The sequence below is a fragment of the Protomyctophum parallelum genome, assembly GCF_964188405.1.
Source record: "Protomyctophum parallelum genome assembly, chromosome: 1".
NCBI classification, from domain to species: domain Eukaryota; kingdom Metazoa; phylum Chordata; class Actinopteri; order Myctophiformes; family Myctophidae; genus Protomyctophum; species Protomyctophum parallelum.
Genome location: NC_139697.1, coordinates 72841684 through 72864674, shown reverse-complemented (window position 1 = coordinate 72864674; position 22991 = coordinate 72841684). Strand labels below are relative to the sequence as shown.

At 42.2% G+C, this 22991-nt stretch overlaps 1 protein-coding gene across 1 annotated transcript in view; it reads left to right on the top strand.

The window, feature by feature from the left end:
• Positions 1-22991, top strand: part of tecta (tectorin alpha) — a 65644-nt gene that overhangs the window by 1643 nt on the left and 41010 nt on the right. The window contains exons 3-11 of the mRNA XM_083759509.1: positions 2365-2492; positions 3652-3850; positions 6746-6885; positions 8174-8355; positions 9044-9300; positions 9587-9713; positions 10623-10739; positions 14310-14654; positions 22468-22499. Coding sequence (XP_083615635.1) covers positions 3670-3850; positions 6746-6885; positions 8174-8355; positions 9044-9300; positions 9587-9713; positions 10623-10739; positions 14310-14654; positions 22468-22499 — 1381 coding nt within the window. The 5' untranslated portion in view covers positions 2365-2492; positions 3652-3669. The remainder of the gene's footprint in view (positions 1-2364; positions 2493-3651; positions 3851-6745; positions 6886-8173; positions 8356-9043; positions 9301-9586; positions 9714-10622; positions 10740-14309; positions 14655-22467; positions 22500-22991) is intronic.

Genomic DNA, 22991 nt, shown 5'->3' with positions numbered 1-22991 from the left:
TGACCAGGGTGTGTTTACTGGCACTAAAACTTCTCAGTTTCCTGAGAAGATAAAGCCGCTGCCTTGCCTTTTTTGTAGATGTTATCTACAAATGATATCTGTTATATAAGACTGAAAATTAAGACATTATTTTTTGTTACTACTTGTTACTTACTTATTATCTGATTCTATCCGCCATGCATTAAAGAAGATTAAAAAAACAACAACCCAACAACAATGAAATAAAACCATACACTACAGACGTATAAGACTCACAATGGTAGCCTTAGCTCAGAATAGAAATGGACAGTCCTGCTGTCTCTTAAAGGTATATTCAGTGATTTCACTTAATTCAAATATCACTTATTTTTTTGTTTTGTTGTGATAATCCTCCCTACTATATTTTTTATTTTATTTATTTATTTATTTGACAGGGACAGCACTCATTAATCAACATGTCAGTTTTCACATCAATGTAAATGGGCCAGAGTTAGCCAAAGCTAAATTTCACCTGTAGTCCCTATAGAGTTTGCTGACCATATAAGGAGTTCCTCCCTGTCAACAGTTAACCCCTGGGGTTTTTGGCCATGTGGCCCAGCCATCATCCAATCAGGATAGAGAGGGGCCTTCTTTTTAGCTAATTTTGCCCTAAGCCTCCTGGCCGATGGCAACAAGTCAAATTCAGAGCTAAGAGGGTGGGTAGAATCATTGTAAATCTGAATAGCTTTTTTGGTTATGGAGCGGTTGTATATGTCCTGAAGTTGCAATTGTTTGTCAATGATCTTACTTGCCTGGTTGACTACCTGGCCTGGGTGAGCTTGTTTTTATCTCTAACTGAGAGATTCCCAAACCAGGACACGATGTTAAAGGTGAGAACACTCAGTGAGTGACCTATAGCTCACTCACACCCTGACCACTCGCTTTTCTATTCCACTCGGTGCAAGCCTACAGTATGTAAAATAGTACCTTTTGGTTCACAGGTTGATGGGTTCACTGTTGAAGGGAGGTAAATGACTTTGAATTGTGTGTGTGTGTGTGTGTGTGTGTGTGTGTGTGTGTGTGTGTGTGTGTGTGTGTGTGTGTGTGTGTGTGTGTGTGTGTGTGTGTGTGTGTGTGTGTGTGTGTGTGTGTGTGTGTGTGTGTGTGTGTGTGTGTGTGTGTGAATATTTTGTAAACTTAAAATAAGAGGGATATTTCACCAATATTTTTGGTGATGTTGTATGCATCTCAAATTTAAAACACTATCTTGTTAACTATAGTACCGAACTCCTGACATCCCCTGGGTTGTGGAAATACTTTCTCTATGGATGGAGAATAACATGGGGTCATCTTACAATCGTCTCGCATAAGAATTGTGGTCCAAAAATAAACAAACGATATTGTCAAGGAGGTGGTTCTGTATGTATCGTTTACGATAGTCAGTCACTCATATTTGATACAGTCTGTTTATGTCTCAGGTAGGATGTATAAATTACTATATTAATAATAAAGCAGAGTTGGCTGTGTTTTCACTGTATATGTTTTCAAATGAGAATGTACGTATAGGTCTATGTGAAGATTGCTGTGCGAATATTTATTTGAAGTATCTGTTGGATTAAAGAGGTTAAAATTACAGACGAAAAATTACAGACCAAATTAACTTGTTTTTAATCAAAATATGAATACTGTTTTCAATAATTTAACACTAGTACTATTATTGTTACTATCAATTAATGTGAATGCATATACGCAGCATATCAACTGCTGCCAAGTCAGTCCTGTCCTGATCGACAAGCTCAAAACGCGTCTCATTGTAACACGTTTGAGCTTGTAGATTGGCTATTTCCACTATTCACTTTTTTATAGCATAAAGTTATAAACAGAAACAAACAAATGTAATTATTATTCTTAATGTTCCAATGTTCCGGTACAGAAACGTTAATACAGTAGCTAGCATACAGTATCACTATACTGTAAAAAAACCCCACACACTCTCAGTGTCCTCAATGTATCCTCTAGAGGGTGCAGTTGAGCAGCACTGGTTTGAAGGATAACCACATCTCTTCCTAATGCATTTATATCCTCTGTCATCAAGTTGTTGTTTTTGCATCCATTCGTTACAACGGAGGTCTCCACCTACTCTGCCGACTCACATCTCAAAATATGTTGTTCCATACAGGGACCTCCAGAAGCAAAGATTTGAGTAAAAAATGTTCGCTTTAAACAATATGTATATTCCAAGTTTTCACGATTGCCGGTATTCAAAAATAGCAGATAATATAGGAGATAAATAGGAGTCAATTACAATGGCGTCTTTCTGGCACCAGTGAGATTATGTCATATTGTGTCTGGAATACAGTGTCACTTGTGTGGCTAATGGAATGCTTTGTGTCTCTCCTCTGTCAGCTGTAAGGGCCATTACATGCCAAATGTTCCTGGTACTGCCACCATAGTCACCACTGGTTGGCCAGCTCCACAGGAGGACAAGTCGCCGGCTACCTTCTTCAGCCCAACACCGTAGTACAGACTGAGAGGTGTGTGCAGTTGTCAGTGTGGGATGGGGTCCGGTAGTGGTGGAAAAAGTACTCACATTTTTTAGTAAAAGTATCAATACTGCAATGTAAAAATACTCTGTTACAAGTAAATTCAGAATTTATTGAGTAAAGGTACAAAAGTAATCAAAATGTTTCCATATGTTTTCAAATAATATAATATAATCAATCTTTTGAAATCACCGAAATGTGGATTGTCTATTTTCAAATGGCTGAAATGTACATTGTAGGGCTGAAGTGGTTAATGTATGTTTTGTAATAATAATATAAAAAAGTAGCTTAAGTTTTTTAAATAATTCTAGTGGAGTAAAAGTACAATATTTGCCTCTGAGATGTAGTGGAGTAGAAGTAAAAGTATAGAACATTGAAAATATTCCAGTAAAGTAAAAACGCCTCACAACTGTATTTACTGTAAGTACAGTACTTTCCACCACTGGGGAGCGGGGACCCCAGCTAAATGATTTATAGCTAAGAACCAAATGGATTACTTTTGGGTCACCGTCTGTAGAGAGAGTGTAATTTAAGTGTAGATCGGTGTAACAGAGATAAAAATAAAACAAAAAATGCAGACAAAATAGAAACTATACTATATAAACTATAACATTTAAGCTGAAAATGCATTTACAATGCTGTGATTCTTGCTGATTTTGTGTATTATCAATGTAGTTTAAAAGCTATGAAAAATACTTTCTGTACACATTTGTAAATACAAATATAAAGCATAACATAGGACTACTGTATGGCCTAATGGAAAGGATTAAGGATAGGATCTTTTCAGTTGGCAATTTGTGACCCCACCATCACCTTCCCGCGATCCCACTTTGTGTCCCGACTCCCGACCAATAGTTGGAGAACCTCTGTTCTATAGCAAGCAATGATTACTTATCAGAATATAGAGCTAATGATTTAACAACAAAACTTTAAAACCTTTTAAGTTATAGTGTTATAACTTTTAACAACTTATAAGTGCATTATAATACATTATAAATGAGATTATAATACATTATAGACTCGACCTTTAAGTAAAGTGGGACACATCATAATTCCCGATACAAATGTCAAACCTGTCTGGCTCTAATCTCCATCTTCTCATGACCAGCCTCAACCCTAACCTGCACTCTCTCTCTCTCTCATACACCAGGTTAGGGCTGCAGTAACCATGTACCAGACCTCTGACGAAGAGGAGGTCAACATGGACCAGACCTCTGACGAGGAGGAGGAGCGCACCTTCGTCCAGGTTATTAGTGAGAAGTACATCTCAGAGAACTTCCCCTTATGCCGTGGCCCTGGTAAAGGGTGCGTGGTGGTGCTGCCCAGCCCTCCGGGATCACCCACCAAAGGTGAGAGGTGACACTGGTCATTCTGTTGAACTTAATTTATACTAGATTCAGACTGATATTATATCCGTTCGGCCGATATATCGGTCATTATTTGACCTTTTGACGACACTGGTATCGGCAATTATGCAGCTGATGTGTTGTTTTCAAAAATAGCCGATCTGCAAGCTCACAATGCATCGCAAAAGTGACACATTGTGAGCTTGTAGGATGGAGGATGGCTATTTGTTTTAAATATGTTTTATTGCGCAGTGGTAGAGTTTGTAAACCCATTAAGACCTGAGGCCGATTCTACGAATGTCTGTTTCTTATATCTGAAAAACTGAAAAGCTATATATTCTTGCTATATAACGTTTTCATGCAAAGGACCACCAGACTTGATATGTATTTGGCCCCCCACCCACATCTCAAAATATTTTGTTCCAGGGACCCCCAGAAACAAAGATTTTAGTAGGGGGATTTTAGTAGGGGGGAAAATTGTCATCAGACCTAAAAATCATTTAATCGCCCAGGCTCTTATACCTAATTGCACAGAAATAACAGATTTCTGCTTGAAAATGTGTTATTTTAGACATGGAGTCATGATGCCATGTCTGTGTACATTCAATTCTGTCTGGGAGCTAGCGGCTAAGCCTTTGAGCTACTTATGTGCATGGCGGTGTCTATAACGCAGCATACTGTTCAGCTAGCACCCTGCCTTTTATGCTGCGTTCACGCACAGCAGCGGAGACAAAGCTAGTTGCTGTTGAAGTGTTACTCAAGCCAATTAAAGAGGTTTTTCTTGCATTTATGGAACGGAGCAGGTGAAACAAAAACACAGTGTGGCTCTGCAGGAGTCTATTTGAGTCTATGTGTCCGTCTGTGTGTTTGGGTTGGAGATAATCTCACAAACCACTGAGCCAGTTTTAACAGCGGGAGAACGGTGAGCGACACATGAGTGTCATTGGCTATCGCCTAATTGCCCGCTATCGCCGGACGATGTCGCCCAAAAGATAAATTATTTTCATATTTTCGGGCGAGGTTCCTCCGCCCACTTTTTAACCATCGCCTGTTCGCCTGCTATCGGCAGTAGTATCCCATTGACAAATAATGCACTTCGGAAAATTCGTCTAGTGGTCGCCCGCTGTTAAAACACACTGTTATACTTTTTTTGCCGTTATAGTACAGTTCTAGAATGACTATTTTCCCACATATACGTTTTGAAATGTTTAATTTTGAAATGGAAGTCAAGGAGCTCTGATCATGTTGAAACCTTGCCCTTATTTGGAGTCATACAGACATACATACCTGTATGTCATAGACGATTGACATCATATTTGACTGGCACTGTCACAACATTCCCATGTGGATGACAATTGGCCCAGACCGACCCCCCACAACCGGCAAGCTGATAGCAGATACTCTGCTGCCCGCTCTGTTGAGGCACACACAAACAAACAAGCCCTAATACCTTTATACTGAAAAACATCCCTCCATGTGCAAAAAATATTAAAGCAAGGAGGGCAGCCCATTCATTCGGCGGCCCTGTACGTCAAGTGTCCAGTCCAGGCCTGTCAACATGAAAGCTGAGACCAGCGCAACTTTGATTTGTGGAGCGTCACACACCTCCCACAGCGACAAGTGTTTGGCACTTTGTAGCTTCATGTCACTGGCTTCCATTGTAAAAGGTCAACTTGCAGAGGACACATTCAAAGTATGTGCAAATTGTCCAAACAACAACAACTTGGGCTGCTGGGCACCGTTACTATATGAACTCGCAGCATTAGGGTGGCCACAACCATCTGCTAGATTAATCTGTAAAAGAAAGAATTACTCCCTTTCCCCACTTTCCCTTTCACCTGTGCTTCATAATGCCAATTGCCAATAGCTGCATTATTCTTTTGCACCAAATATTCAGTGTCCTAGTAGCATAATCAACCTCCTCAACAAAATGGGCTGCTTTCAGTGTTTTTTAGGTTTTTCTTTATTGTTTTACCATATTGTGCAGTTGTTGTCTCCATCAGGCCGAAGGCATGGGGAGAGAGTATGTTTTGCACTCCGTCCGTCCTTCCGTCCGTGTGTGTGTGTGTGTGTCCGTCCGTCCGTCCGTCCTTACGTCTGTGGACAGCTAATCTCCGGCACCGTTGGCTTGATCGCAGCCATACTCTGCTCAGTTTCAAACAAAATGCCGCAAATCATGAACACATCGTGTGATTTCCGTGAAATTGTGCATGCACATTCCCACTAGGCCAAGGAAGAAATGCCACTGGAACATTTTCAACTCAGCCTCATGGTTGCGCTATAACTGGCCGATTAGTGTCTTTACCTCTAATTACACGGACCTGTGTAAAACTTTGTCTGCACACTCCCTAAAGGAAAAACCTTTGCCTGGTATTTTCACATCAGCTCTTTATAGCGCCACCAGGAGGACGACATATGTAAAACACATTTTCTAATATTACTCCTTCAGATCTTATCCAAATTTCTCGCAAATCGGTACACATGCTCTCCATAGTCATGTGATCAAGATGGGTGTGTTTGATTTCTCATAATCCATCCTGATTGGCTACGATTGGCTCCTAAGGTTTTCAGGAGTAGCCCGCTTTGTACCCGTTTTGTACAAATCACCTCAACTCATCAACGCATCATGCCCCCCCCACACACACACACACACACACACACACACACACACACACACACACACACACGTTTATATTACTCCTAAACATTTTGCCAAACATCACACACACTCCTATCCTCCTGGTGGGCAGAGCTGTTGAAATTCATTCATTGATTAATTTTTTTAATACCTGTTTCCAAAATGGTCCTGAAGACAAAAAAATAATACATTTGCCTTGATCATAAAGTGATAGTAAGTAAGATTAACTAACTAACTAACTAACTTGTCACTGGTTGCAGAACATCTCCACCTGCCCAGTGTGCTGGTGTTGAATGACTGTGGAATCAGCAAAGCTGGAAACCGCTCTGAGGTTGCATCTTACTGTGCCCATGTGGTAGAGCTGGACCTGTCCTATAATCAGCTTAAGGACTGGGGAGAGGTGGGTATCCTGAAACTATACTCTGTGCAAAATGGAGCTGGATGTTAGTATCCATATAATATCAATATTGTGAGTGATATGAGACTAGATATGCTGAATATGGATGAAATGAGAACATACACAAAAATGTGTATGGCATAATAAGGTGTGAATAGAAATTACAGTAAAAATGATACGATCTCCTGAAACTATTATACCGTTCTAGCTGAATGAAATCATCATATCACAGTTAAAGATGAATAATCTTTAGGTTTAGGATATTAGTTTTAAAATGAAACTGTCTATCAAATTTAAGAAAAAGCTCTCTCTCAGCTAGCGGGTCCTTGGCCTGAAAAACACCATAGACCGTTAGAAAGTCTTCGAACCTCCCTGCCCCTAAGAGTTATTTTGTTGCTGCATAATGCTATGCATGTTAACACGTTTCATGAATCTGATTCATGATAGATGTTTTTGTACAGCGTCTCCTCGAAAACACGATAAAATATCAGATATAATATATCAAAAGCTATAATGCTTGTAGGGTTCGTTCTAGCCATTTTAACCCATTAAAACCGGGAAAGCAAGCTGTGTCATTTTAGATTTTAGCGTTGGCTATTCAAAGATAGCAGATATACAAGCTCACAGCGCATCACTTTTTGCAGCACTTCAAACTTGTACATCTGCTATTTTTAACATTTTTGAAAAGTTGTTAACTCTTTTCCCACAACACTCCCATCTGGTGTATGAATTGTGTACTCCAGGACTGGCACACATTGATTTTCTATTGGGTACACCTTTATTTTGAAAGCCGTTTCACTCGGAAACCGAGAGTCAGGAAGTGAATTTAATTCACCCAAAACATACATTTTGTAACCGGGGATCATATTGTTTAGACTTTAGAGAAATGAGGAGCAAATCAAAGCTTGTTTTGACCTAAAAAGAAGAATCAGAGATATTACGATTCTAAAAACTGCGTTCCCATAGACAGCATAAGGCAAGCCAGCGGAATTTTCACTTCACCTGAACCGGAGTGTTATGAGCACGTAGAGAGGCGATCTCAGCGACTAGCGAGAATAAACTAAATGATTTGCATTATGTGGAAAACATATTTTTTTAAATGCAACCCCAACTGGAAACCCACTACCGTTTTTTCCTAAACCGGATCACACAGCTGGTTTTAGAACGAATACCAGCCTTTCCTCCACTGGGTGGAAAGTCTGGTGACGCGAGGTTACTGATTTAGAAGGCATTTGTACAATCAGCCTTAGGTCTTACTCTTAAACGGGTTCATATCTTTCTGGGTTGTCAGGTCGGTACCATCGTGTCCAACACCCCCCGCCTGAACTTCCTGAACCTCAGCATGAACCCTCTGAGCGGCTGTGAGCTGGAGCCCCGCCTGGCTCACGCCTTCTCCAGAGTGCGACGCCTGGTGCTCATCAAGACACGTGTCAGCTGGGACACCATTCACACTGTCACACAGAACTCCCCAGAGTAAGAGGACATGTGTTGTAGTGCTGCAGCTGTTGATTATCTTGAGTATTATCAGGTACTCTTTTGATTATTCAAATAATTGAGAAGCTCATGTTTTAGTCTTTTAAGTTATTAACGAATAAACTCAATCTATGTTTCTAAATATTTATAATTGACAAAATCAATTAGTCTGATTAACCACTTAAGTATACTTTCTCATACAACCGTATCCCAGTTTTTATTTTATATCCATTTAAGGGTGCGTTCAGAAATTCGCACTGGGGTGAACTCTTCTCGTTCATTTATTCAGTGCACTCGGTGCGTTGTCGTTCGAAGATCTGGTGCGCTGCGCCCCCGGGTGTGCTGATTGCCCGCACTGACCGAGTGAGTGCGTCACTGTGGTGTCTCAAGCGCTCCCGGGGGCGAAAGCTAACCTAGCAAGGCAAGCATGATTTAGTACATCACCATACAGGTGTTCATCATTTACATTGGTCCATGTTTTAACTGGTTAATTTAAAACAACCAATTTTAACTGGTCGTTCGTAAATAAGCCACGCTCTGTGATGTGATGTGTGCATATCCAAACGCAGCCTAAATCTATTTGTTTCTGTTGCATCCTTAGAAATTACTACTTGGTGCTGGTCACCACCGACATCATATCGACTGATTATTGGTTAATAACTATTGTCATTGTGTTGCTGCCCTATAGGCTGGAGGAGCTGTTCCTTTGTCTGAATGATTATGACAGCGTGATGGAATCCCCAGTGCCCTGTCCGTCCCTACGCCTGCTGCAGATCACAGACAACCAGCTGCAGGACTGGGCAGAGGTCAGGAAGCTCGGAGCCATGTACCCGGGCCTGGAGGTGCTGGGGCTAGCCAATAACAGTCTTCAGTCTCTAGAGGAAACTCAGGACACTCTCCAGCGCCTTTTCCCCAACCTGCGCAGCATCAACCTCAACAGCTCAGGTCAGAGATGGAGTAACCGTAGTCACGTTACGTACTACAGATGTTTGAGCAAATGACCCTATCGCTCATTTTGGTACATCCACAAATAAAGTATCTTTAGGGGGATTTTATTATATTTTCCAGTTTCTCCTTGAGTACTGTGGTACTGTGTTTATGAATGTTATCCGTCCTTGTTATTATCCTGTATTTGTTGTTGTATATTGTTATATTATTTGCCTCTTCTCTTTGTCAGTTCACACTTGTAAAAGAGACTTTACTCCTCTCAATGTGTCTTTCTGTTATGCAGGGCTTGGAAAATGGGAAGATATTGAGCGGCTGAATCTTTTCCCGAAGCTGCAGGAGGTGAAGGCCCAGGGGATTCCTCTGCTACAGGCCTACAGAAAGAAAGAGAGACGCAGCCTCGTCATAGCACAGTTAGTCTATGCACTCTCACACCTACACACTCACTGTACATACACTGTAGATCAGTGGTTCCCAAAACCTTTCAGCTCTAAACCCAAAAGAGAAAATCAGACGTTTGTCCGGGACCCACACTAGTGAAAGTAGCAGCTCTACAAACTCTATTTATGAATACATCGTACTCATCACAACCTTTCCACTACAACACAAAGACACTATCTCATAACCTGTCTAACACATTCAATAGATTTATTGAGTGGTGCAACCACTCCTACAACCAGCTTGCAATGTCCTCGTACTTGTCTGTGTGTGTGTCTGTCTCGTACTTGTTTGTGTGTCTGTGTGAGCATGAGTATGAGACTTAATAATAGCAGTAGGGGGCGCCAGAAACAGTGAGAGGGGTAGTGACTCTAATGAGAGAGAGTGAGAGAGGTAGTGACTCTAATGAGAGAGAGAGATAGAGAGAGAGAGAGAGAGGGGGGGGGGGGGGGGGGGGGAATTGCACCACTCAGTTCACACGTGTGTGATTTTTTTTATTTAGAAGCTTCTACAGTATGTTTGATGCTTAACTGGTATCATAGTTTCTTTGACACACTAAAACGTTTTATTTGCATTTAACTGATGACCATTTACACTGATGTTTGTTTACTGGGGTTCATGCCATTTACTCTGATCTATCTCACACAAGTTGTAAGTCACTCAGTTTTTTTTTTAACTTGGAATTCCCATCGATGATGTCATTGGTAGGCACTGGCAGGTTTCGGAACTTTCCATAGTCGACCAGTCAGACTAAATTGTCCCATCTCATAATGGGCATTAGTAAGGACCAGTTCTATGAAGAAAAGGTTGAAATTGGATGATGTGCTTTTTTTTAATGCATATTTTTGTGATCACAGGTTGACCCTTTTTTCCCTCTCCTGCAGGCTGCCATCTGTAGCAATGCTGAATGGGAGTGTGGTGAGCGATGGGGAGAGAGAGGATGCTGAGAGGTTCTTCATCAGACATTTCTGTGAATGTCCAGAAGAGGAGCTGCCCGAGAGGTACTTGTCTACACTGTACACACTATCACACAGTATGCATCACACAGGCACACCAAGCGTCCCAAAACCTTGTCATCTGGGTGGCCGTGAACCAGACGTTATGCTGGGCCATCTATAAATATGTCTTCTTAAAAGATGTGTACGCCGGATAGTGCAAGCGGATCCATCAGTCGCAAAACATTCCGATTCGATTCCCCCGGGAGAAGTGTGTTGCATATCTTTCAGCATCTCTTATCTGCCCCGAGTTTCCTGTTTAAAAAAATAATAATAATCAAAGGCAGAGGGTGGTTTTAGAAGCTTTTATTTCCCACTATTGCGTTGGTCCTGTGGGAATGTATTAGTGTGGTGTGTCCATGCCAAGCCTTGTTTTGGGAGCTTAACCCATTCTGACCTGAGATCAGATTCTAAAAATGTCTTCTACATCAGTCGTTCTTCGATTTTTCAAAAATAGCAGACCTACAAGCTCGTAGCGCACCACGAGCTTGTAGATCTGCTATTTTTGAATAGCTAAAGTATAACCTAATGCTTAAAACACCAACATGGGTTCCCGCCCAAAATGGGTTAATACTCCCTCTAGTGATCACATTTCCATTGGCATTGAAAAGTATGATTTCAGGTAATAGAAAAAGAGTTTGTCGTGGAGAAAAGGTAATGATCCTATAAAACACCTAACCGATCTGCTTTAGTGTCATTAGCGTTTGGATTGCAAGGATAATGGCATGAAATCAAGTCAAATATTGGATAGCACTCATCAAAGTCTGTAATCCCACTTCCATAGACAACGATCGCAGTCCTTTTTAATGTAATTTAATAATACAATACACAGGATAATGCAGATGCCAGTCTTGGTAATATTATGGCTTTTTATGTAAAGGATGTACAGGAAGCCGGTCATTATTGCAGAACAAACCCCAACAGTCTACTTATGGATTCTCACACAAAATGTACAAGATAAAAATAAAATAAAACAATTTACAATTTAGGCATTTAGCAGACACTCTTAATCCAGAGCGATTTACAGTAAGCAGTCATGTATGTTGGTATTTCTGTATAACAGATTATCAGTCGATTATTATTATTATTATTATTATATATTTTTAAGCCCTATAGTGACTGACACTAAAAGCGACTTGCCCACACTCTTCGGTGGCTGCATTCCACTTAACCTCAGCAGAATGTGGGGGAGGGATTTGTTAGGGAAGGCGCGGTCCCTGTCTGGGGGGAAACTAACCTTTGGGAGACAATGCCACCAGTCTCTCCCCACTCAATGACTGCTTTGTACCATGAATTCTCTGATTGGTAAAACGATATACAAGGTAGCAGGTTGATTTTCTTTTTTTTAGAGATATATCGTATATAATAATATATGTGTGTGTCTGTGTGTGCGTACTGTATACAGCTGAGACATTGGTTAGTTTCCTGGCAGTGTGTTCTCCTATGACATACAGTAGGTGCATGACTCTTCCTCCATAATGATGGACATGAATGATGTCCACTTGTACAGTATACTAGTATTTACTTTGAGTGTATATTAATGGCTCCAGTATAAACGCATCACAAAATTAGCAGTGAGACAGACAGAGCCAGTCATCCTGCACTGTCAATTCAATCTCAAATTCTCACGGTTTTAACAGTGTCCTCTATTACTCAATTTCATTGCTTCCTGCTTGTATAAATGGCATATTCACACTGTTGGTCCGGCGCCAGTCTCTTGGAGTGTATAGACACTGGCTGTGACTGCATGTGAGTGTTATTGGGTTGGGGGGTCAGACATGGTCAGTGAGCACAGGACGGGCCACTATCCCCTTTCGATGCGGATGGGGCTGTGCCCTGACTAGCCCTCGGAGATCAGAGTCCGCTCAGGTGAACACCACAGGTCTGCAGAGATCTGACACAGCCTGTCTTTGAGTAACCATAAACTCCAGGCCTCAAACCACACCAACGGCAGACATATACGAGATTACTTTTCTTAAAGGGAGCATGTACTGTAGTAGAGAAGGGGCCAGGAGTGGGGGAGGCTCGAGGCATTAAACTATTGTTTTAATAAGGAAACATAAAAAATTGACAAAGCTGGCAGGATAGGAAGAATTCTTTGCAAGGAAAGAGAAGCGAAGTGGGTTAGAGCAGACATTTTAGAGAAGGCATCGCTTTACTGCAAGTAGAGTGAAAGAAGCGTGAATATGGAAGAGGCGCATATGGAGAGAAGTGAGGAAATAAGCATTTAATTGATTTAGTTTCATTAGCAGGTCATTTCTGGATGAAAATCACACCTGTGTGAACTGAGTGGTGCAACTCCCCTCTCCCCCTACCCCCCCCCCCCCCCCCTCTCTCTCTCATTAGCAGGCAACAGTGCAGCACTATCTCTCTCTGTTTCTGGCACAACAGCGCCACTTTTGCCCCTACTGGTACTCATAGTCACACATACATACACATACATAGTCACATAGGTTAGTTAACAGTTAACACTTAGGTTAACACGGACATTGCTGTTCCTTGGAGTGGTTGCACCACTCAAAAACAGTGAGAAATATCAGGGAACTGAGGATTTTTGCCATTTTTGCTATTCCGGAAGACCATTAGAAAGGACTTTTGGGATATCTGCTTGTTATCACCTGTGTTGTTATTCCTCCCGTTGTACTGCCATGCTTATCACATTAAATGAGAGCAGTTTAGAGCTAAATGGTTTCTCATAGAAAGGTACTTTGTGCACTGTGGCCTTAGACAAGAATTCCCAGGGCGGCTTCGAAGTTTTGGCCCGAAACCCCAGGCCAGGGGATTTGCTTTGTGGGGGAGTTTTTGGGGAGGGAAGGGAAATTGCTTTGATTGGCCCAGCTGTTACAGTAGCTTTGAAAGCACAGGCCTTTTCTCCTGGATTTTATTTAATCGTTCCCGGGTCCTTATCTCTAGCCTGCATTCCCCCGAGGTGGCTGAGAGCTTTCTCACGGCAAGCGAGAGGCAGAAACCCCTGCAGTATTTCTGTCCCCGACGAACTCATGAACGCACACAAATGTGTCTATAGAAGCATTCACCTACACTATACACAAACTAGCACATTTTGTTGACTTTTATGACCAACCCCCTCCCAAACACACACAGGGTCCGTATTTAACACAAGCCAGTCGTCAAATAGATAGGTAGATTGTTAATTTGGCGTGTACAGTTCGGACATCACCTGACACTTAACCTGGTGTATCAGCAAAGATATTTTTCCGCTTAACTAAACATCAGGTGACTTTTGTTTTCGCAATAAATTATCAGCTCAGCGTGAGTATAATTTATAATAAAATGTGCCTATATGTGCATACTGCACATAGAACTTTAGACATTGTTTTTCGGTTTAACCACCAAAATGTAGTGGTTAATTTGTATACATTTGACCTGATTTTTATTCACCATAATGTGTTATGCGGATAAAATATATACATGATACATGACAAAAAAAAGGCTTTGTATTTTATTTATTTTTTCGGTTAAATAAAATAGTGTTCGACTGTTTTGGTGTTTGGTGGGCAGAATAGAATTAAAATGCTGCGGGAGCGAGCAAGGAAAAAACATCCCCTTCGTCTTCAGGTACCACGTCCTCGTGTCCAAGTACGGCGAGCTGCCCCCGCTGGCCGAGGTGGACCTGAGCCCCCGCAGCGCCATGGTGGACGTGCGCTGGGGGGACACGGTGGAGGCGCTGAGTCTGCGCCTGGAGCAGACGGTGGGTGAGCTGAAGAAGCGGCTCAAGACCCTGGTGCAGCTGCCCGTCGGCGGCATGAGGCTGTTCTATATGGACCGCGTCATGTGCTGCGTGGTGGGGCCTCAGGAGATGAGATATGGATGCCGGGCCCTCCATTCGTATGGCATTCAAGACGGCGACGAAATCCACGTCGTGCCCAGAGTGAAAAACCGCTGCAGCTCGTCTGAGTCTTGATGCCGAGCGGTGCCTCAGGAAACGTCTCACTGGATACCAAGTTTCTGTTTCGCGATATAGATTTTCTTTGTTTTTGGAGTTTGAAACTCCCCCCCCCCCCCCCCCCAACCATGATTGTAAAGATGTTTGTTTCACAGGTCCGTCACTTATTACTAATTTGTATTATATATGCAGTATGCACAAACACTTTAATATAGAGTCTTTTATTAGCGGCATTTATGTTTTCAATGCACGAGTTTTGGCACCGGTAATGTGCCACACCACGAGCCCGGTCTCGTTTTCACACAAAGCGTTGTACTGAAATTACCCCGAGATTACCTCAGAGCTGAAATCGGGAGTGCAGAGTGTCGTGGACAATAGGACTTGTGCATATAGAGCACATGGTCACAGCTAATCACAACTGGGAGGGGATAAGGAGCCCTTGGCAGAAAGATAAGACCAGCCTGAGGTAAGGTGGGCTCCGGGGAAAGAGAAAAGAAGGGGTGTCGAATGCTCAAGTTACGTCAGGTTTTTCTCGCTGTTCATCCTGTGAATGGAGTAGCTCTCTCTCTCTGCGGAGGCGGTTAAGTAGAGGCAGGCTGTATGGTAACTACACACCGGCCACTGTGTCACGGACACTTCCCCTGCATTTAGGTTACAATGGGTTCACCCAGCAGGCCGTGGTCCTCTACCCAGCCTTCTTAGGCTCTACGTTACATCCATCTAACTCACTACGCCTCCGCATGCTGTTTCACAGGACCTGGAGCGGTCAGAAACGTTCCCGTTCGCTCACACTGTTCAATTATAAAGTGTTCAAAATCAAAGATCAGCTGTAATCGGCTTAGCGATGTGAGAATGGTCAATAGGGTGGCAGCAGAATGATAGCTTAACCCTTGGACTACCAGTCCCAATTTTTTTGTTTGGGTAACAAATTGGCATATTTTTAATTCATCGTTTTAACATACAAGAAAGATCTGGTGGATTGAAGAGATGTTTTTTTTTTTTCATTCATTGCAAATGTATTCTCTCGATTCGCCACCAGATGGCGGGAAAGCATCATTATGCTGATTTTGGCTAAAATAGACGGATCTTCCTAAGTCACTTCCGGTTCAACTATCAACAACATCCTGTAGTATTTTGACCCTAGTCAATAGCTTGGCTGGTCCGGATTGCTAAGCTAATGCTATATTTTTCATAACTAAGTCAAATTAACCTCAAATCAACCCCAAAAGATCGCAAAATATCACATTTTTTACAGCGACGCACATAGAGACGGCGCGCGTGCACGATAACGCACGATCACGCAGATTTCGGCCGTTTTTTGGTAAATTACATCCAACATTAGTGATATTAGCTCTTGCTCTTTTGACCCCGCGATAACTGATATTGATTGTCATTCCGTTTTTTCCGTTAACGGGAGGTTTAGATTTTTCGATTAATTCAGTTTTTTCCGTGAATTGTAGGCCAAGGGTTAACGCCGTGTGCATTTCTGAATCTGAATTTCCCAGGGATCAATAGGAACTTTGAAAAGGGCCATATTGCAAATCGACCACAACACTTTAAAATTAATTTGTAGTTCATCATATGATGTGTGAATGAAAATACAAGTATCAAACTCGTCTGATAAGATCAGCCGTTTACACAGAACTAGCTTGCTAACCATAGACCTGTAGTTGGATTTGAGCTGGACTTAAGTTGCGAAAATCAGGACTTGAGACTTTATATGAGACAAACTTGAGACTTTGAGACTTGACTTGGACTTGCAACAATATGGATTTAAGACATCACTGCGTGCAATTAATTCTCCCCAAAAATATATTGTTTAGAACTGTTTATAACTGTGTTATAAGTACATCCTCATGACCCCCATCCCCAAACTATACTGCGATAAAAGCGTAATTGTTATTCGGAACAAGGTTGATTTTCTTCTACCACATAGGCATCAACTTGTATATCAACTCCCTGCTGGGGCTCTGGGGCAGTGCGCTCACTCCACTGTCACTCTGGCTGGCCTGAGCACTCCACCATCCTCTCAGGCTCTGGCTGAACGGCTTGCACCTGTTTTAGAGGAGATAGGATGACGGGCCATGTCGTGGTCGCGTGATAGTGTTCTGCAACGGGTTTCTGACAAGTCCCGGAAAAAGACGTGCTGTGATTGGCCAGTAGTCACTTTGAGTGACAGTTGGGGCAAACGCTCACCCCAAAACATGATTTAGGATTCTGTGCCTATCGGTACATAACTGGAACAGCACTGAGTCGGCCCAAGCGAACTTCACAACTTTCGGCACGGCGACTTACTCGCTTTAGCTTGCTCGATGGTGCCTCTTGTGGCTCAAGTTCGCTTGAGACGTTGCGCCTCCCATGCTGTCAAAAAACAGGGGTTATAGGGGAATAGGGTTGGTTGTATTGGAATGTGACAACGCCCCCACCGTTCCCTCTGGGAACGGTGTCCTTGTGTTCTCGTTCTTGCATTCAGCCAATAGAACGCAGGCGGCGGGGCTTGGTCAGGCAGCGTATGGACCAGGGAGCAAACCACAGCCAATGGCTCCCCGTTCTCACCCCTGACCAGAGGCTGCATGGTGATATGATATGAACTTTATATGTATAGCGATTTTCAAAACAAGCTTCCAAAGTGCTGCACAGCGCAAGATTAAAAACAGCAGACAAGAAACAACAAAACAAAAAGCAATATGAAAATATGACACAAAAACCAATAACAAGAATGTATGTGTATATGGCTATAGAGCAGTTAAAAAACACTATAAAGATGAGTTTTCAAACGAGACTTAAACAGGGGCACGGATGGTGCTAACCTTACGTGCACTGGCAGTGCGTTCCACAGTCTTGTTTCAGCTAAGTAAGAAAAAAATAGTACCATAACTGAAAATAAAAAGTTAAAAATAAAAAATCCACTAGAAATTGTGCTGTGACATTTGGGCATGGCCACAATTCAGAGACCTGAAAGACAATTCACTTGGGATGAGACTTGTCACTGAAAGGCTTAAAAACAGCTCAAATCAGACGGTGGAGGGGAAATGAACTGGTTGGAATAACGTGTTCCTTCCACGCCCTAAGTTCTACCGGAGAAACTCCCCCTGTCAGGCGATAAGAAGCGGCCTGCTCACTCCTCATGCATTGAAGGAAGCATGAGCTCAGGTTGGCAGAGGGAGAGTAGCGCCCAGGATTACACCGGGTGAAAAAATTGATTACAAAAATCGTGGGATAAAATTAATGATAATAACATTTAAATAAAACTCGAATCCTACTGAACTGCCATTTCAATTGGATGAAATTTGAATGTGGCTGAGCCAAATTGTCTTGTTCTTGTCAGAGTGTATATAACTTGTCTATGATACTCATTGAGAAGTACGGCTGAATCCGTCTTGTACACCAGTCATCTTTGCCAAAGATATGTCTTGAAATACCCTCATGCTGTGCCTTACTGCCTTACATTATATTTTAAAACGTGTGTAAAAATGAATTAAAGTAGCTCTCTCCTATTCAAACAGTGTTCAGTGCTCATCTGACACAAACTTGCTTTTTTGTAGATAGAGTGGGACCCATTCTTTATTAACTCTCAGGTGCTTTAACACATGATTTGATTTGTTTTGATGCTGGTATTAAAGTTAGAAACTGCATTTTGATGATGGGATGACCCCGATGAGATGTTAGGGGTTACCATGCATTTACTTAGGAATACGATTTTGGGAATTCTCATTTTGTTATATGATGAATTTAAGCTGCCACAAATATTTAAAATTAGGATTGTGTGTCATGTCATGTCTGATACATATCTGATCTTGTTTTGTGTGTTGTAAAATAGATAACATTTATTCTGCGTGTTCTTAAGTATTGAAAGCATACATTTACTTTTACAGATTTGAAATGAAATTCTGTTAAAATTTTGAGATGTTGCGTACTCTTGATGACTGCATGCTTGGATGCACTGTATAAAACCGCTTGGATTTTATGTATAATGTAAGTCACTGTATTAGGCTATATCTGGTACAAATGTACATTGGAGCTTTTAATCTTATGAGTTTTCATGTGTTTTATTTCCTGAAATGATCTATGATATATGTAAAACATGGAGCAGGCTTAATGTTGTCAATTCCTGAATGTAAATCATTTACACAGGACTGTTCTGCTGATTGATTATGCATTAAATGCAGCCTGTTGATAGCTGAGAAGTAGACTTTTCTCACTCTATTGAAAACATTCCTTGTGTGCATATACCAGTGTAACATTTATGTGAAAAATATTCAGACTTTCAACACCGTCTGTCTGTCTGTCTATATTAGACAATTCACCCTTTGTCAGCCTTCTGATTGGTCCCCTGACTGACTAACCAGCAGGCTCTTTCTGCCTTGTTCCGCCATAGTTCCGCCTTGTTTATGTTGAATTTGCTTTGTTGCATGATACATGACATGATATGCCCAGTCACCATGCGGGACCTGTGATGTTCTTTTTTACTGACACCAAGTTTAAAATAAGAATTAAGTGCACAGAATATCAATACGAAGCAACTGAAAAACATGTTATTTCAATGGTAGTGGATGGAGAGAGGATTTTTGTCCAGCCACGAAACGGCAACCAATGGGTACGAAGAGGGGCACAACCACGGGCGGGACTTGACAAAGGGTGAATTCAAGGATTCAACACGTCATGACCAAAAGAATAAGGTTGCGAATACAAGTGGCCGAAATGAGTTTTCTTCGACGGGTGGCTTGCGTCTCCCTTGGAGATAGGGTGAGAAGTTCAGTCACACGAGAGACTCAGAGTAGAGTCGCTGCTTCTTCATCTGGAAAGGAGCCAGCTTAGGTGGTTTGGGCATCTGGTTAGGATGCCTCTCGGCGTCTCCCTAGGGAGGTCCTCGAGGCACGTCCCACTGGGAGGAGACCCCGGGGCAGACCAAGGTGCAGTTGGAGGGATCACATCGACTCACTGGCCTTGGAATGCCTCGGGATCCACCAGGAGGAAGTTACTAATGTATTAATGTTGCTCTGGAGAGGGAAGTCTGGAGCTCTCTGGTGGAGCTGTTGCCCCCGCAACACAAAATCCCACTTGTGTTGCACTGTGGCAAATGAGCTTGTAGATTAGCTTTAGTAATAGTATGTAGGTCAGGAACCCTGGCATATACCTCCAAGAGTCCTTGAGGGGGTTCCCAGCAATATGATGGATAGTTTGGAAACAATTTGTCCCTTTAGGCCGGGTCTGTAACTCCACACACCATTGGTTCAATCTTTTACAGAGTTAAATGAATACTGAAGATATAGTTATAGTGTAGATTGGGGTGCTAGATATATACATTGTATCAAATAGGGGGATTTGTGACCTAATTCATAACAAACTGCGGGTCCTGATCTATTGCGTAATGAAAACATTAATCCAAAACTATATTGGCATTAGATACAATTAAAAGTTCTATACATTGTCTTCCTGAAATGTGGCACTCGCAATAGGCCAGACGGAAGTGACCATTGGCCCTGAGGTATGGACTGAGCCACAAGAGAGGCTTCGAGTTGCTGGGCAGTCTGTACGCATGGATAGACTTCACAGCTCTGTTTCATTGGCTGAGTGCTTGGCTGTAGAGAAGACTACATTCTGCAGATCTATTCCCTCTTTGGCATACATGTGCGTTTTTGTTTTACCAAGTTGCGAAGACTCCATTCCATATGTGTCAGGTGGTGTTGTGTTTCCAAGGGGCCTTCCTCTATGCTCTCCTTCTCCAATTCCCAGCAGCATGGCTACTAATCCTGAGCAGGGTATCTATATCTCCCCACCCACAGACACACATACACTATCAGCTGCAGACCCCCTTCTCAAGGTTTAAGGTGTTCTGTGGAGCCCATGCATCAGCCATTAGGGGTTCTGTTCAAGCTAGACTACAGAGGTGCTCTTCGTGTCTTAAATAGGATAGCATGGACTTGGGTCAAGGTGACGCAAGTTCAGATGCAGCCTGCATGGCGACACCTGACTGGCTGACTTGAACAGATTTCATAGATATCTATGGTGTCAAGACTCACTTTCCTGCCTTGCGGTTGGGGGGGGGGGGAACCCTTCCCGTTTGGCTCCATGCCAGTTGAAAAGTTGAAGTAGAGTAGACTGTTATGTAGTTACAGCATGGAACAGTGTGTTTCAGCTTTTTGATTTGACGACAGACCCAGGAAATAATTCATTCAATAATCCATTAATTTTCCCCATAGACATTTCAAAAAGTATTTATTTAAAGTTCTGTAAGCCTCGAACAAAGCCAACTGGGATCGTGACAAACTCTGACAACAAACACAATTTTTGTGGCCAAATAATTAGAAAGAAGAAAAAAAAGGGCAGGTTACAACACTTTTTTGTAACAAATAACAAACACAATATTTTGGGCTGAACAAATAATTATAAAGAAGAAAAACAACAAAAAAAGGTTTCAGTCATAGGTGAAAACGTAAAAAAGTGTTGTGAGTTCAGCTATTTTGGCACTTTTTCACTGTCACTGATGTATAGTGACTATGGGGCACAACATAGCATGCTTTTCATCAGTGGTTCTCAAACATTTGTCACAGACCTAAATTAATATTTGGCCGTGGAATCCCATCTGAAAATATTTTGTGCCAGGGACCACAACATTTTGTAGTTGTTATTTTTGAGGGGCACTATGCAATAATAGCGATGATTTGATTGAGTGATCACCCCATAGGGATGATTTGATTGGCTGAGCAAAGTATGTACAGTATCTATATCTATCTATAAATGCACCATGTCTGTCTGTACGCGTGTGTATGACTGTAGTGTGTCTTTCTTACGGCATGAATCGATGTACGATGATAAGCGCCCTTCACTTTCCACAGGTGTGATTTTTGATGGGCGCTGCTGCGCTATATACAGTACAGCTTTTTTTCCTAACTCGTGTCACATTTACCATTGACAATGAAAGGAGAATTTACATCATATGTGTCTGAGCAAATAGACATGTTACGTCATGATGTACGATGATAAGAGTGCCCCTCACTTCACACGGGTGTGATTTTTTTTAAAGCAGATGAGCGTGTGCTTGTAGACCGGCAAATTATCCTAAAAGCCAAAGTATAAAATAGTGGTTCAACTCAATGCAGATGCTATATCATCTCATAGAATGAGACCCACAACCATATGGATGTGAACACTGTGGTCAACATTTCTCGCACATTGCACACCTTAAAACACAGCAGAGAATTCACACTGGAGAGAAACCAGTGAGTACCAGTGAATACCCTCACTAAAAACGCTGGGACAACACTCCACACGTCCCAAACTCTTCTCCCTTCTGGCCCCAAAACTGTGGAATGAACTTCCCGTTGCAATCAGAACTGCAGCATCACTCCCAATCTTCCGCCGTAGTCTGAAAACCCACCGTTTCAGACTCCATCATGGCCCATAGCACTTACCCTATACCCCCTTAGATAGCACTTTAGACTTAGATAGCATTTGAAACAGACTTATAGCATGTCATGTAGACAGCACAATAATTGCATTGTATGTATAGTCATAGCACTTCATAGTACATATTGTGGGAGGTCGGGTGGGAATCAGGAGTCAGAATGCAGTATCAAGGGTTTGACACACGGTGGCGCCCCTTGTTTTATTTCAGATAATGTCAGACAAAAGTCAATATCACATCAGATTATGCATGAGATAACATTCTTCCTTGAAGTCAGGTCTCCTTGGATTGAAACGTCACTGCAGAGGATGAGAGGGGGTGTTAGCAAGCGGTCAGAGCACAAGGTAAGTAGAGGGTTGGGTTGGTCCGGTCTAGCCTATCTACCAACTAGACTTTTCTATAACTTTCCTCTTCTTTTCCAGGGTCCAGAGGGTGCCAGGAGGCTCCCCCGGAGGTAGGTACGGTGTTAGGTAACCTTCTCTATCCACAGGACATAGAAGAGTACTTTTGAGTAGAAGTACTCGGATACGTTCGTGTGAGTAAAAGTACTTGGATTGGGACCTGGTGAGTATGTAACCTAGGGCCCCTTAGGCTCGGCCAACAGGTAGGTACACAAGCATTTATGCTCTGATTTCTCTCTATATATACACTCGGGTCGCCGTAGCGGTACGTCAAAGGCAACCAGTGGGTTAACAGAAAGAGCACTATATTTCTAATCACAGTCTCGGTCTTCTTTCACCGGTGTAAGGGGGGGGGGGGGCTCGCGCCAACTTAGTCTTTTAAGGGGTTAACTGAACACAACGGCCTGTCTTCATTCACAGGTTTAACGTGACACTTTAACTAGAACATGCTTTCTTCGATAAACATCTACCAAGGTCTTCTTCTTTCACAATCTTCAGGGTTAACGTGACACTTTAACTAAACGTCTTCTCTTCAGTAACCATCA